Source organism: Schistocerca serialis, chromosome 1 (genome assembly GCF_023864345.2).
Source record: "Schistocerca serialis cubense isolate TAMUIC-IGC-003099 chromosome 1, iqSchSeri2.2, whole genome shotgun sequence".
Classification (NCBI taxonomy): Eukaryota; Metazoa; Arthropoda; class Insecta; order Orthoptera; family Acrididae; genus Schistocerca; species Schistocerca serialis.
The window spans coordinates 180,173,926-180,188,819 of record NC_064638.1 but is presented as its reverse complement, the minus strand read 5'-3'; the positions used below and the strand labels follow the sequence as shown (position 1 = coordinate 180,188,819).

The window sequence follows — 14,894 nt, the reverse complement described above, 5'->3', positions numbered from 1 at the left end:
TTGGCAGAATTGATATAAACAACTTTCAGTGGAGGGCAACCACAGCTCAGACGCATTATGAATAACAACAACAATACTCAACACTCAATAACACTGTTATTGTTATTCATTGCTACATTCATAATTGGCAGTGCCATTAACAGTGACACTAATCTTGTTTTCTCATTCCAGCACAGTGACATAGCAATAGGAATTATTGATGCAGCTACCACTTTCCATGCAGTATCTTCATAAAAATAGGTCATTCTTCTCAAAAAGTTGTCCCATCTGGACCCCCCACAAGGATGATGCTCCCTCCGCCATCTCAAGCATACAGTGAGGGAATGGCCAGCATTTATCACATGACTGGAGCACCACTCTGTGGCCTCAACAATGTGCCTGTTTACTGAGCTATTCCACGCCTACAGGCTGTAAAACCCTGCAACTTAGCAACCCAGGTTGTAACATGATATCTTACTGTATGTCCAATTAAAGGCCCAACTAAATGCCTACTATGTTTCACACAATTTTCATGCTCATGTGCATGGTCAACACTCATAGGTGTCTTCCACAATACTACAGGACTTACAGCCAGTCCATCCTATTTGTCAAACCTTTTGTGCCCATATGCACCACATGCATTCCATGACATCTTCCACGGTGCTAGATTCACCACGAGAAACGCAAGCTTCACCAACACCTGTGCAATTATCGCTGTCAACAACACTGCTATCATAAGTGTTACTTCACATCTGCTAATTACGTGCCCACTGAGTGCCAAGCTGATATCTATCTGCCGGGCATGTACTTATGATGCAGCCTGGCTGTTATGCAACCAGTTAAGTTTGTGTGAGCCAAATGAGGATTTGCTCCTTGCAGTGTCCAAGCAGCCAGTAGTTCCAGCCACCATACCAACTTTGACATCACACCTTCACAGCCACAACGAGCCTCCCGCAGGCCTCCATGGCCTCGGGGCATCAGGACTTCTTAATTGCTGTTTACTATTCTTAGTATTGGTGGTTAACGACATTTGTCCTCGTAGTGGTCTGTATGTACTTGTCAATTGTACTCAGCAGTGATTGTGGTAAACACCAGATATATTACTTCAAAATTTTGTATCTTTGTCAAAAACCCTAAGAAACAATGATTCAGAATACAGTATTGATCAAGAAGATCTAATCTTTGTGTTCAATTATTCTTACTCTTGCTGTGTTGGTGAGACTAGTAAGTTACATGGATAAATTCCACCTTTTTCAAGAAGCACAGTTTTTTCCCCAGTGGAAGAAGTACAACATCTGACATTAGCAAGTCCACAAGAGTACCCCACAAAGTTCTTGACAAGGATGATTGGGTAACAAGTATGTTCTTAGACTTGTCCATGACTTTTGGCATAGTTGGCTGTCAATTTTTTTCTATACCAAGTCTGAAAGAAAAATCAAACAAGTGGTTCCATTCTTACCTGGAAAAGAGGGTGAAATAATTCAAATATCTGCTGATTATAATTTTTTTTAATATAATAATTGTTACACAAGAAACACACACACATAGGTTTTCATCAACGTAATTTATCAGGTCCACTTCCGTTCTCAAAATTTTAGCAATGACTATCCAGACAACAGAAGACATGGATTTGCTGATTAAAGCAACATCACAGTCACTGATAAAACACTGTACCTCTTATTAGATAAAGCAAATGGAATCCTCAAGAATGTAATAAGTTCACATTGAACATAAAGAGAACCAACAGCATGCACTTCAGCAGAAAGAGGGAAAACAAGTGTCAAATTGAGCATAGGTTACAAACTTATACATTGGTTTAACAAAGCTTTTAGGGATGAATATTAACTGTTAATATGGAATGAACAAACAAAGGTACTAGCGAAAAGAACATCATTGGCATGTTACACTCTTAATATCCTATAAAATGTTTGTAACAGTCAATGTCTTGTGGTGACATACTATTCCTAAGTATATTGAATTCTTAGCTATGGAATAATTTTCTGTGGATCAAAGGCACAAAACACAAACATAGTTTTTAAACTGCAGAAAAAGGCTGTAAGGTTAATAACAAGAAATACGAGGGTAATCCCAAAAGTAAGGTCTCCCATATTTTTAAAAGTACGTAGAGCTGTTTATTTCTACAATGTTTTAAATCAGTTTACAGCTTGAACTTTTAGCTATTTTTCGACATAATCACCATTTCTGTCCATGCATTTTTGTAGACAATGTGGTAGTTTTTGTATGCCCAAGTCATACCAGCTCACTGCCATGCTGTTTAGGAAGTTATGTATCACTTCTTTCACCTCGTTGTCTGAGCTGAATTGCTAGGACCATAATTAACGCTGACTGGTACTGTGAGATCTGAAAAAACTAACAGGCAATTCAGAACCAGAGAACAGGAATGTTTAGCAAAGGTGTACACATTCTCCATGACAACACTTGTCCCCACACCGCTCGGCAAACCATTGCTCTCCTGCAACAGTTTCAGTGGAACATAATCACCCATTCACCCTATAGTCCTAACTTGGTGCGCAGTGACTATCACTCGCTCCCTAGGTTAAAAGAACATTTGGCCAGAAAGCGATTCAGCTCCAACGACGGGGTGAAAGAAGAGGTTCATAACTTTCTGAACAGCATGGCGGCGAGCTGGTATGACATGGGCATACAAAAACTGCCACAGTGTCTACATACATGCATCGACAGAAATGGTGATTATGTCAAAAAATAGCTAAATGTTCAAGCTGTTAACTGATTTAAACCATTGTAGAAATAAACAGGTCTATGTACTTATAAAAAAATAGGAGACCTTACTTTTGCAATTACCCTCTTATCAATCAAGCTCACTGTAAACAACTGCTTAAAGAACTGGGTATCATTACTGCATGAACTACATGCACCTACCAGTCTGCTGTGTATGTCAGGGAAAACATTAGTAAGTATTTCACTAATGGGACTACAGACAATCATGGAACGAGACCTTTATAGTGTCTAGTGGACTATTTTATATGACTATAATTTATTCGTTTACTTTAGTCTCTTAGTGTCTTGTGAATTAAGTTTGCAATGGATAAATTTGTTACCAAAAAATGCGCGCTTGGAAGTTGTTGATGCAGCAAGTCAACCTCCAAAAATTATTGCATTATCAATTGCTTCATCGTTTTCAGGCGAGAACTGTTCACAGCTGAAACCTTGACAATCTGGTAAGGGAAGATCATTTCAGAAGTCGTGGTTGATGAAATATACATGTCTAGAATGTGAAGCATCTACCAAAGAAGTTTTTTTGCATAACCAACGAGCAAAGAGGCAGATGATAAAAATTTTCTTTTTTAAAAAAAAAATAAAAATAAAAAAAAAGAAACCAGAGGGAGAGAGGGAGGGGGGGGGGGGAGAGAGAGAGAGAGAGAGAGAGAGAGAGAGAGAGAGAGAGAGAGAGAGAGAGAGAGAGAGAGAGAGAGAAGATGCATTTACTTCCGTGGGGTTTTCTAACCTGAAAAAGGCTTTGGAAAAACTGTCTTCATGAAAATACGTTTACACATAAAGAAGGTGTTCTGAAACTAAATTCTATCACTAACTGAAGTGTGGCTCCCAATTGAACGAACAGTTAGATAGTGATATGAAGGAAGGCCGTTTAGCTCTTGAGACAATTTTTACTATCATGCAATTTCTATGTCAACAAGGACTAGCAGTTAGAGGGCATGAAGCTGTAAACTCAAATTATTATTTTTTTTTTTTCTTCAATTGTTGGAACTCCAAAAGAATGACATACCTGAGTTCAAATATTGGTTAGAGCATTCGAGGGATAAGTGGACATCCCACAATATTCAAAACAATATCATTGATCTACTAGGAAAGTCTGTGTTGAGAAAGGTATTGGCTTCAATCAAGAAGACTGAACATTTTTCTATTATGGTTGACGAAACAACTGCTCTTCGATTCACGAACAAGTGTCATTTTGTATTTGTACTGTTGATTCCTTAATTATCAATGAAGACTTTATTGGCTTATACGAGACCCCCAATACTGAATCACAAACTCTGTTTAGTATTTTAAAAGACTTTTTGCTCGTCTTGATTTGTCAATGGATAACTTTAGAGGACAGTGCTATGCTTCAAATATGAGAGGTAAGTTCAAAGGACTAAAAAAGTTAGTTTTGAATTTACAACCAAAAGCTCGTTACGTGCACTGCACTGCTCACAGTTCAGACTTTGCAGTTGTAGACAGTCTCTGCCATCTTACTTCTATGAGGGATATTATGGTTTTAGCCAAGGACTTAATAAACATCCTAAGGGAATCCAACAGAAGGATGAGACACTTCAGAAGCATACACTGTGAGAACACGCTTTGGCTGACTATGGACTATGCGAGCTCCTAGTATCCTGAGAATATTGAAAAACTCTGAAGAACTTCTAGAGTTTTTTGAAACATTTTCTGCAGAGGACAAAACAGAGGCAGATTACAAATGTGCAGGCTACCTTGACTCAATGTTACAATTCAAGACATATTTCTTTTTACATCTTTATTGCCATGCAATGAGCCCAGCAGAGAATGTCAATGAAAAAATTCAATGCCCTCATCTCAGTGTTCCTGACCTGGAAACACTTAGGGCTTGATTTGTATATTGCATGGAAAGCGTGATAGTTCTGAACACTTTTGTGAATTGTGTTTAAATGAAAAATCCTCACAAGGTTATGATCCTTCACTTCCTCGGAATCTAAGCACAACAAAGAAGTATGAAAACAACAAAGACAGCTCATTACACACTTTCAAAACCCCAAAGGAATACTACAAAGCTATTTACATTGAAGTTTGTGAAACAGTGCAATCTTGCATTACTGAGCAGTTTGCTTCAACTGGACTCGCACAGGTCATTGCAGTTGAACAATAGTGCTTGTTTTTTAGTAAACAGAGGTGAACAAATTCGGAAAAATGAACTGAGGTTTTGAAAAATGACCTAGACATTGAGAGACTGCTCTTACACTTTAATATGTTAGCCGATATCACTAATAAAAAAACAATTGGTCTTAAAAAACAGGTGATGTAAGAAAGTACATTTCACAAGAGCCTGCAGTTGGAGAAATGTTATGTGAAGTAGTGAAGCGCATTAAGCTTTTCCAAGTAGTTCTAATCACGACAGCAACAGCAGAGCAGTCATTTAGCGCCCTTAGACATTTGAAGTCATATCTCTGATCAACAATGGGACATAAGTGATTGAACAACTTGGCTGTTCTTCATGACCACCAAGATGTTTTGGATGAATTGGATATCTGACCAGTCATCAACGACTTCATATTCAGTAATCCAGTCAGACGGTCAACATTTGCACCTTTCTAAACACTCTAGCCCTAATAATGGCATTTACAGCAATATTAAAAATCTTTATAACATAGAGAATTAAATTACATCCACAATGTTAAATTTTCAGTTTTAAAATATTAGTACTAGTTTAGTACCATATTACTATAGTACTGTATTAGCTGTTTTCAAATCTTTAAATATTTTTAGGGCACTAGACCCAATTAAAACCCGCTATTTACATACTTTTTGACTGAAAGTATTAGGCATACTGTATTAACACATTAACTCTGAGATATTGTTTTATTTAATGAACCATGAACCTTATTCAAAGTAAGCTTAAATCACCTATTTCACTTATTTATCAAAGTGCTATTACTGTGCGACAGCAATATTTTATTCTTTATTCTTTTAATGATAGTTTAGGATTTATTTAAATATAATTTCAGTCTTTTCAGAGCTATATGTTCACTGCTCTGTAATAGTCTGTAAGCATGATTATTACCGTAAATTAAATTAGCTTTTTATGAAAATACCATGTGTGTTTCTGTTTTGTTTCTTTTTCAAAGCCAAAACATGTGTCAGGCTTGTCGAGTTTCCCGGAGTGTCAAGTTATCAAGAGTCCAGTTTATCATATGAGTCTAAAATGCTTAAAAAAAACTTTAAAACTATTTTTCACTATTTTTCATCTAAAATTTAGAAAATTTCCTGAGGCATGACCGCCAGTATGCCCCCGCCAACCCCCCCCCCCCCTCCCCCCAATAATTTTTATAAGTCGGCACCCCTGGTCTGTCTTGATCTCACAAATCTGTGAGATGAAGATGGACCTTTACAAATACTGTCCAAGGAGATGAGAAAGATTATTACACTACAGTCCATTTGTTTAAAAGGCAGTTAAAACATTATTCATAAACAGTGCATACTACACAATTTAATATTTCTTTGCAGAATCAGTGTAGTGGTTAATAACAAAAGAGGGATAACTACAACACACTGTCACAATACAATACATGATCACAATGTAATGCTTTTACATGAAAGTCATGTGCCAAGTACATGACAGTAACATATTCTCGTTCTTTTGAGAGCAACGTCTCACTCATTATGGGGAGTTGCTGATTCATTTCTACAGGCAAACCAAAGGGAGGACAGAGACTTGCATGGAGTATAGTAGCATGTTTATGGGCCTGGAGGCATTTTGCCAAACAGAATGAAGTTAGTGCAAGGAGCACAGCAGTCACCAGTGGGTGCCCTTAGAGTGTGTACTAATCACAGAAAGTCTATCATTGGTGACTGTCTCATCCCTCTCCCACCATATTATTAGCTACCAGCTAAACTTATCTATCTTTCCCCTCCTGTGAAGTTGTAGGTCATGTCTTGTGTATCCCCATCTCCCAAAAGCAGCAACATGTGAGATTCGTCTGAAGTTAGCAGTAATGCGGCCAATTCACCTGGAGGCTTTGTTCAGCCAGCGTTTATCATGCTGCTGATTTACATCAATGATGCTCGAAATTGCATCCATTGTTACTGACCCTTGCTTATACATATCACTACTGATACTATAGTCTATATTCTTGGTCACACTGTTGCATCCCCCCTCCCCCAATCATCAACACCTGTCCCTCTTAATTCAAATCCCTAATCTGTTCCTCAATATCCTCCACCACCTGAACAAGGCTAGCACTAGCTTTTGTAATATTGGTGATCTGGTACCCTGATCATACTTCTACATACAGCTGTCTGCCTACAACACTCACATGGCCACTACCTGACAGCAAGGCCTTTATTTCTCTACTAGAAACACACACACCTCTTAAATTATTATTAATGGTGGGCTGCACCATACATTTTTCATAGCCAAGTAAAGCTCCTTTCCTTCAACAGTAACAGTCTATACTTGTTCTGGGGCTCAGTGATAACAGAACTATCCAAACTACTCCCTTTTCACTCCTTCCCTTTTACTTTTTCCCATCTCTCATTTACTCATCCCCCAGTCCCACACTGCTCTAATCAAATGTCTGCAACCTCAGTATCTTCTGCTTCATCTCAATCCGATCTTCCCATGTTTTAAATACAAAGTACATATCCATGTTCAGGGAAGTCTAGGTGGGCAGATCCTTTAATGAGATACAGTATGTGTAGACAGAGACACACACACACACACACACACACACACACACACACACACACACAACTCTACTATTCAGTGAGTTATCTCCTTTAAGAGTAAAGTATGTATACATTCATATGATAGTCTAATTGGGAATCCCTTCTGTTCCACTGTAGTTGCTACACAGAAACAGTATTCACTATCTACACACACCAATGCAAACTACTAACTAATTACACAGACACACGTATTTCTTGATATCAGTGGCCCATTAAATTACGTACATAACACACTTAGTATTAATGACATCCACCATGTGTGGATGGAGTCAAATCTTAAAAGAAACAGAAAACAGAGGGACACATTAGCAAATAATGCCTTACGATTAAAACTAAATTCAGATTGGGGAAATGTAGATATGATGGCATGTAAGATTTGTTGCTTGAGCAACTCCTGTTTCTGAAGTATACAAATAATTTGCCAAAGACAATGGAGAGCTCTTCAAAAACTTATGTTTGCTGATGATACAAGGTGTGGCTTGCTGATAAAGACCTGAACACATTCGTAACATATTCAGCCAGCATAACAGTGGAACATGCTTACAACTGGTTCTTAGAAAACAATGTAGTACCTAATCATAGAAAATTCATATTGTAAAATTACAAGAAGAGAGAGTATTTGGCTAGTATTTACCTTCAAGGAGGTGAAATTCCAAGTACAGTTGACAGACACAAAGGCAGGAAAAACATTTTAGGTTCTGGTGCAAATAGTTCTGTCATAAGAGAGGAGAGAGGGAGGGATTAAGGAAGATTTGGAAGGAAAGACTCATCACTCAAGTAGGTCCCTCCCAGCCTTCTCTGTTTAATGCTTTTCTCCTCTGTGAGGAAGGAACTAATAGTTCAGAAGGCTAGGGTAGCTACTTTTATAATTTTATTTGTGTATATTAGCAGTGCTCAATTTCCTGAATATAAACACTGGCCAGCCATTCTGTTTCCTTGTAATTTTTACCACTTCCACATATAAGTTTTTCTTTTGATTAAAAAACCTACTATGCACTTCTAAACAAAATCTAGCTACAGGCTCCAGCAATACAGATCAAGGGGGGAATCTTGCAGGAATCATAAAGTCCACAACTGGAAGTCTTGGAACTTCAGAATCATGGCAAGAGCAGTGTAAAATAAATTCCTTATGGGCCCTGTCTAGAACTCAGGAGAGAGTTTTCATCTACTGATTTATACATCTTTGACAAATGCCCGAGAGGTGACAGACAGGAAACCGGAAACCTCAAGTACCCAGAATCTAAATATTACACATATGTATCTGAATATTTAGACTCTGGCATGTAAATTCTGGTAACACATACTAATATCAAACACATTTTTAACGTTTCCAGTATATAAAACCCTGATAGTGCTTGCCTTTAAGTTATATAACCTGTTAGTGCAAATAATTGATATCAACAGCAGCTGTATATAGGAAGAACAGTGACTGTTTTAAAGGCATCTGCCTTGTTTCCTATTGTTATTCCAAGAAAGTCGCCGTGATTAGTGGTCATACTTTGCTGGTTTATGCCATTTAACATTCAAACACAACATGAAAACGTAAATGAACAGAAAACTGTTGAAACTAGTTGTTGCTTTCTTCAGCAATAACTCTGTGTTTTTTAGTATTTGTGTGCAAATATGTGGCTTGGGAATACAAATACAAAAGGAGACTTGTAGCAGTGTGCAACTGCAGAGCTCATAACTTAGAGGTGTCTTTAACCTGATGCTTCCCTGCTTTTAAAACACGATACAGTGTCTCTAACGCTTCCTCTAGTGGTTGAAACTTCCACTAGTATCTTTAGTACCAATCTTTCTTGCAGTCAAACACCGCACACTTAAGAAACGTACCAATACTTTATTCTGCCCTAGTTATTTTGTGGCGAAAGTTACAATTAACTGAACGACAGCTTGCACAGGAGAAGATAGCAACAGAACTGCACAGCTAACTACATTACTTCCAGTTGCAGTAACTATATTTTTGTGGCACATTATATCGCGAATGTCAACCGATTTCCCGTCAAACACAGTTTACAGCTTTCATGTGTGGACGTAACATCAACTGGGAACGCTGCAAGTCGAAACTGTAATGCTCGGTAAAATGAGCGTAGGCCTATAGCACTTCATTCCGCTTACAAAAATTGTGAGGTCCTGAAAGAGCAGCTTTTATTTACGAAAATGTGAAAAAAAAAACTCTTTCATACGTGTTTACTACTGGACACCAGTGGTCTACTTCTAACCAAACGGCAAAAAAGTTACGATATGAAATAACACAATATATATATATATATATATATATATATATATATATATATATACCCCAATATTCGTAAAAATGTTGCAAGCATAGCGAAAACGGTTGTTTTAGAGAGTTGAGTGTTGCTTTACTCGCAATCTGGCAGTCACAGATTGTTTCTTTAGCTCCTTATTTTTCGTAACCGGAGAGCTTTAGTGGGAACATAAGGTACAAATAATACTCACGAAGCACTCGAGATGACACGCATTAAGTCCAACACCTGTCTTCTAGGCGCCATAGTTTCGTAACTTTGGTGGTAGCCCCCAACAAGCGTCCACTATGCCACGCGCTCACTCACGCACTGCCAAGTGCCAAGGTTGTTTTGAAGGCTGGACGACTTGTTGACGATAGTGCTACGGGCGTGGCAGGCTGTCCAACTTACTCAGTTCAGTGCTCCCTATCACGGACTAGTCTTGTAACCAACCGTGCTTAACACTCAATTGAGGAAACATATGCTTACACGTTTGATGTTCAGTGATGAAGTAAACAACATAAACTTTACCCACTAATGTCAGAACAGTGTAAGTTAACATGCAGTTTCGCAGCGCAGAAGTTGCGAGCTTTTCACCGTGGGATCAACAAGCCATCACTGAGGGTCACATCACTTGCGTTGCCATGTCAAGGCTAATAATAGGAAGAATTTGTAATGAGGTTAAAGCTCTCAGCTGTGGCTGATGTTGCAATGTTTGGCTGCACTACGGCGGCGATGTATTTCGCACACGTACTAAGTTATTACGAGGCAAGTTGAGGAAAAATCACTAAATGTCAGTAACAGGCCTGTCCACGGAAATTAAAATAAGGTTGTTGTTAAGAACAAACGCTCTTTTACCTGTCAGCTCTAAAACTTGTTATAAATGTGAGTAACTTGAGAGAGAAAAGTGGCTGGCTGATATTAGGACTTACGGATGCAGTCGACTCTACAACACATCAAATAAAGCTTTCAGCCGAAAAGCTTCTACGATACTGAAATCTGTCCAGAGCACTACCTGAGCTTGGAGGCCTCAGTGTTCTGTCCTCTACAAGAATCTGGGCACAGATTTTTAATTCATTACAGAATTCTCGCAAATTTGTAGTAACGTCTGCGGCCCTAATGAACTGCAGATTTAACATTGCCGAGAGCGAGGAGAGATAAGAGTGACTTTAACAATCATTATTTTTTTCGGACAGCAAAAATGGTTGCAAACGTTTACAGCACCGTACCGAAAGAGTGTCCTTAATTTCTTATGTCACTCCCTGTTGCAGCCATTAGCGAGTTGCACAGAGACTTCTCCATCACCATGACGCGAAGGTTCCTAGTGCAACGTACTTAAGTGATAACTATCAACCGTTTGAGATACAGTAAGTTTTATGTGCGGTATTTCTTCTGACGTACGGTACTCCTTCTCAAACTTAGATCTTGTGGAATGATACGTTTTTCGGACCCAGTCAATCAGTTATAACAAAAGTGGCAGTTTTAGAATCCTGTCCCTTTCCGCGAAAATTTCTGCGGTCGCCCATGGACTGTGGCGACCGTGGCAATGCCTCAGGGTGTCAAAGAACAAGATGCCTCTTGGCGCCTAAGAGTAAAAAAGAGAAAAATAAAGAGAGAGAAAAAGAGAAATTTAAACGGACGAGTAAAGTGGGAATACATAAGTGACGACTTACTCCTTGCGAGTTAGTGAATTTCACACTGAGCAAGTGGAAGTAGCTCACAGGTGAAAGCTATACGACGGACACTGAGTTCCGTCAGCACAACAACCCAGAAGAAAACAAGGAATCCGTTTCGCGGAAGGAAAATAGCAAATATTTACGGAACAGTAAACAATCATGTAGTATAAGGCCACCTACATAGGAGAAACTATCATCATAATAAAATAAGGGAAATCAGAGCTCGCACGGAAAGATATAGCTGTGGCATAGTGGATGCGTGTTGAAGGCTACCACCAAAGTTACGAAACTATGGCGCCTAGAAGACAGGTGTTGGACTTAATGCGTGTCAACTCGAGTGCTTCGTGAGTATTATTTGTACCCAGAAGAAAACATGACCCACCGCCACATGGAATTTGTTGCGAAGGAGACAGATGTATAGAGAGAGATGACGAGAATTATGTGAATGGGTGGGAAAATAGACGCATGTGATTTATCCCACCAACAGAATGTCTTTACCCGCTCAAGTTCCTGTCGGTGTGGAAAACTTTGACAGAGTAATGTCATTCGTCTACTGCTAGCTCTGGCTCTTGTACTTGTTGATAGGCCTCTCCACCTCAGCTGATAGTTCTTGCCGTGTACTCCGTATAAACGACAAGCGTTTGCTTACATGGGGCAACCGTTCCCAATTCCAGAGTCTTTAAGAAGCTGATCGAGAAGTTTACACTTCATACAGAGCTTCTTCTTCTTCCTCTTCTTCATCTGCATCTACATACTACGTAACCTAAATTATTCTAAGGACAAACACACACACCCATGCCCGAGGGAGGACTCGAACCTCCGCCGGGATTAGCTGCACAGTCCATGACTGTAGCGCTTAAGACCGCGCGGCCCATGTGTTGTAACTGGTAGTATGCACATATTACAGGACTTATCATTCAGGTTATTTGGGACTTCCTTGTTGGTCAGGATAAATCTAAGTTTCTGGAATGTTGGCAAGTTCAGTCTTATTCTGCAAGGAATTTCTGCATTTTGATTTTTTTTCCCTAGTTTAATTTTGTGGTAGAAGTATTCATTAACAGTTTCTATAGACTGGTTTCCGACAGTAAATGGCTGATTCCCTGGCCTTAGTATTTTTGTTATATTGATGTTTATTTGCAAGCAAATCTTCGCAGCTACAAGTTTTTGTTCTTGGATCATACTCTTTAGTTGTTCCAAATCTTCACTTACGATCACAGCATCATAGGCACAGGACAGATGGTTCAGACGTAAGCCACTGATTTTATTCTTCTGTTATTCCAGTCTAGTGATTTAAATGAATTTTACAATGCAAGGATGAACTGTTTCAGAGAACCTTTGCCTCTTCCGATCGGGATCTTACTTGTTACAAAGTCTTTATTCACTCTGTTATTGTTGCCTGTTTGTATATGTTTTTCAGGGGCTTTATGCAGCTTCGTTTTATCCTGGCGTTTTCAAGCGGCTTCATGATTGTCCAAATCTCCACCGAATCGAAAACTTTTAGATAATTTATAAGGTCAGATGAATCCCGATGTTATAAACAGTTCTTCTCTGAAGAAGAAGGCGAATGGTCTGGATGTGACATGTAGTGAAGAAACCTTTTCAAAATTCAGGCTGCTCAACAGGTTGACGAAAATCCAGATCTCTTCTGAGGCGGTTTGTTACAATTTCAGTTCGGAGTTTGTGAAGACGCGACAAGAAACTAACTGGGCTATAGTTCAGTTTTTGACGAAAAAAATCTCGGGTGAACAGCCTGGTGTGAGTGTACAAAGGACACAATATTTCGGCAACAAGGTCGATTGCCGAAATATTGTGTCCTTTGTACACTCACACCAGGCTGTGCACCCGAGATTTATTTCGTCGTGAAATACGCCTGGAGAAATTGAAGAATCACAGTTCAGTTTTTATTGTTTCGAAGAGTAGTACCAGTTAAGCATTTTTCCATTTTTCTGGCGTTCTTCCAGAGTTGAGATATTTGTTTATTAGGTATCCTCACAGTTCCAGCAGGTAACTTCCACCTAGTTTTAGCTTTTCATCTGTTATTATTTCCCCCCTCTCAGGGGCTTTTTGGTTTTTGCTTGTTTAAGAGCATTTTCGACTTCAGCAGTGATTTCTTTTGGTGCTTCTGCCTGAATATCATTCAGGCCAATGTATTCTTCCTCGGGCGGTCATCGTAGTCATCGTAGCCGTAATTTCGCGTAAGGATTTAACATTATTCTAGAATTTTTGGTAGGGAATACTTCGAGTGCGATTGAGTTACGCTCCATGTGTGGGGCAGGACAAAGAGACTCTATTTTCCGTAATAGATAGTACAGTTGAATTGTTCTTCATGTGTACGATAAATTTATTAAATGTAACTGTGGGAGGCGTCAGGCTGAATTTGATTATTCATGTGCTTTCGGAACTTGAAAGTAGTGAACAATAGTGTGATTTAAATCTGTTCAATGTTAGTTTCAGTTAATATTGGAAGCCGGCTGTTTAGGTTTTCTTATTGGTTACGCCACGTAGCGCTCTGTATGAAAAATCACTGGCTGTGCTGTGTGCAGTCTGTGGCTAGTTTGCATTGTTGTCTGCCATTGTAGTGTTGGGCAGATGGATGTGAACAGCGCGTAGCGTTCAGCAGTTGGAGGTGAGCCGCCAGCAGTGGTGGATGTGGGGAGAGAGATGGTGGAGTTTTGAAATTTGTAAGACTGGATGTCATGAACTGCTATATATATATTATGACTATTAAGGTAAATACATTGTTTGTTCTCTATTAAAATCTTTCATTTACTAACTATGCTTATCAGTAGTTAGTGCCTTCCGTAGTTTGAATCTTTTATTTAGCTGGCAGTATTGGCGCTCGCTGTATTGTAGTAGTTCGAGTAACGAAGATTTTTGTGAGGTAAGTGATTTGTGAAAGGTATTGGTTAATGTTAGTCAGGGCCATTCTTTTGTAGGGATTTTTGAAAGTCAGATTGCGTTGCGCTAAAAATACTGCGTGTCAGTTTAAGGACAGTCTTGTATAATTGTTCTAAGGGGACGTTTCAATATACGAACCTTCAGTGTGTGAGTGTTAGCCATAACAAGCGTATATTCCGAATTGATATTAAATTTATCTTTCGTGTATTCAAGATTATTCATAGTGTGAGCATGGGTGTTCTCGAACACACGGGTTCCATGTAGAACGTGTAGCAGTTGCTTACTAATCAATGGATAGATCTCAGTCTGCGGAGCGGAATGAATAGTTACATGGTCAAATTATTTTTGATGTTCTAGAATTCACTCCGTCCCTTCATTAATTCTGCGCCGTACCTGTGCCTTCAGTGTTCGTGGATCATTTGTGCAACATCACTAAATTTCTGTGGATTTTATCGACGTTTTTATGGTTGTATGTAAAGCGGCAGGTACGAGCACATGTTGTTCATGGCATGCTGTATTTGTCCTAGTAAATATTCTCTCTGTTGAGTAGGGAGGGGCTTTTGTGGTGGTATTGGTGGTTGTAAGGTACTTTTTATTTCAATTTATTGCGATACGAACGAGATTCCTAATT

At 39.0% G+C, this 14,894-nt stretch overlaps 1 protein-coding gene across 1 annotated transcript in view; it reads right to left on the bottom strand.

Moving 5' to 3' along the window:
* LOC126465225 (hydroxyacid-oxoacid transhydrogenase, mitochondrial) overlaps positions 1-10,053 on the bottom strand; it is a 74,613-nt gene extending 64,560 nt beyond the window's left edge. The window contains exon 1 of the mRNA XM_050096290.1: positions 9,904-10,053. Within this exon, the coding sequence (XP_049952247.1) occupies positions 9,904-9,956 (53 nt within the window). The 5' untranslated portion in view covers positions 9,957-10,053. The remainder of the gene's footprint in view (positions 1-9,903) is intronic.
* Positions 10,054-14,894: the final 4,841 nt, after the last annotated feature.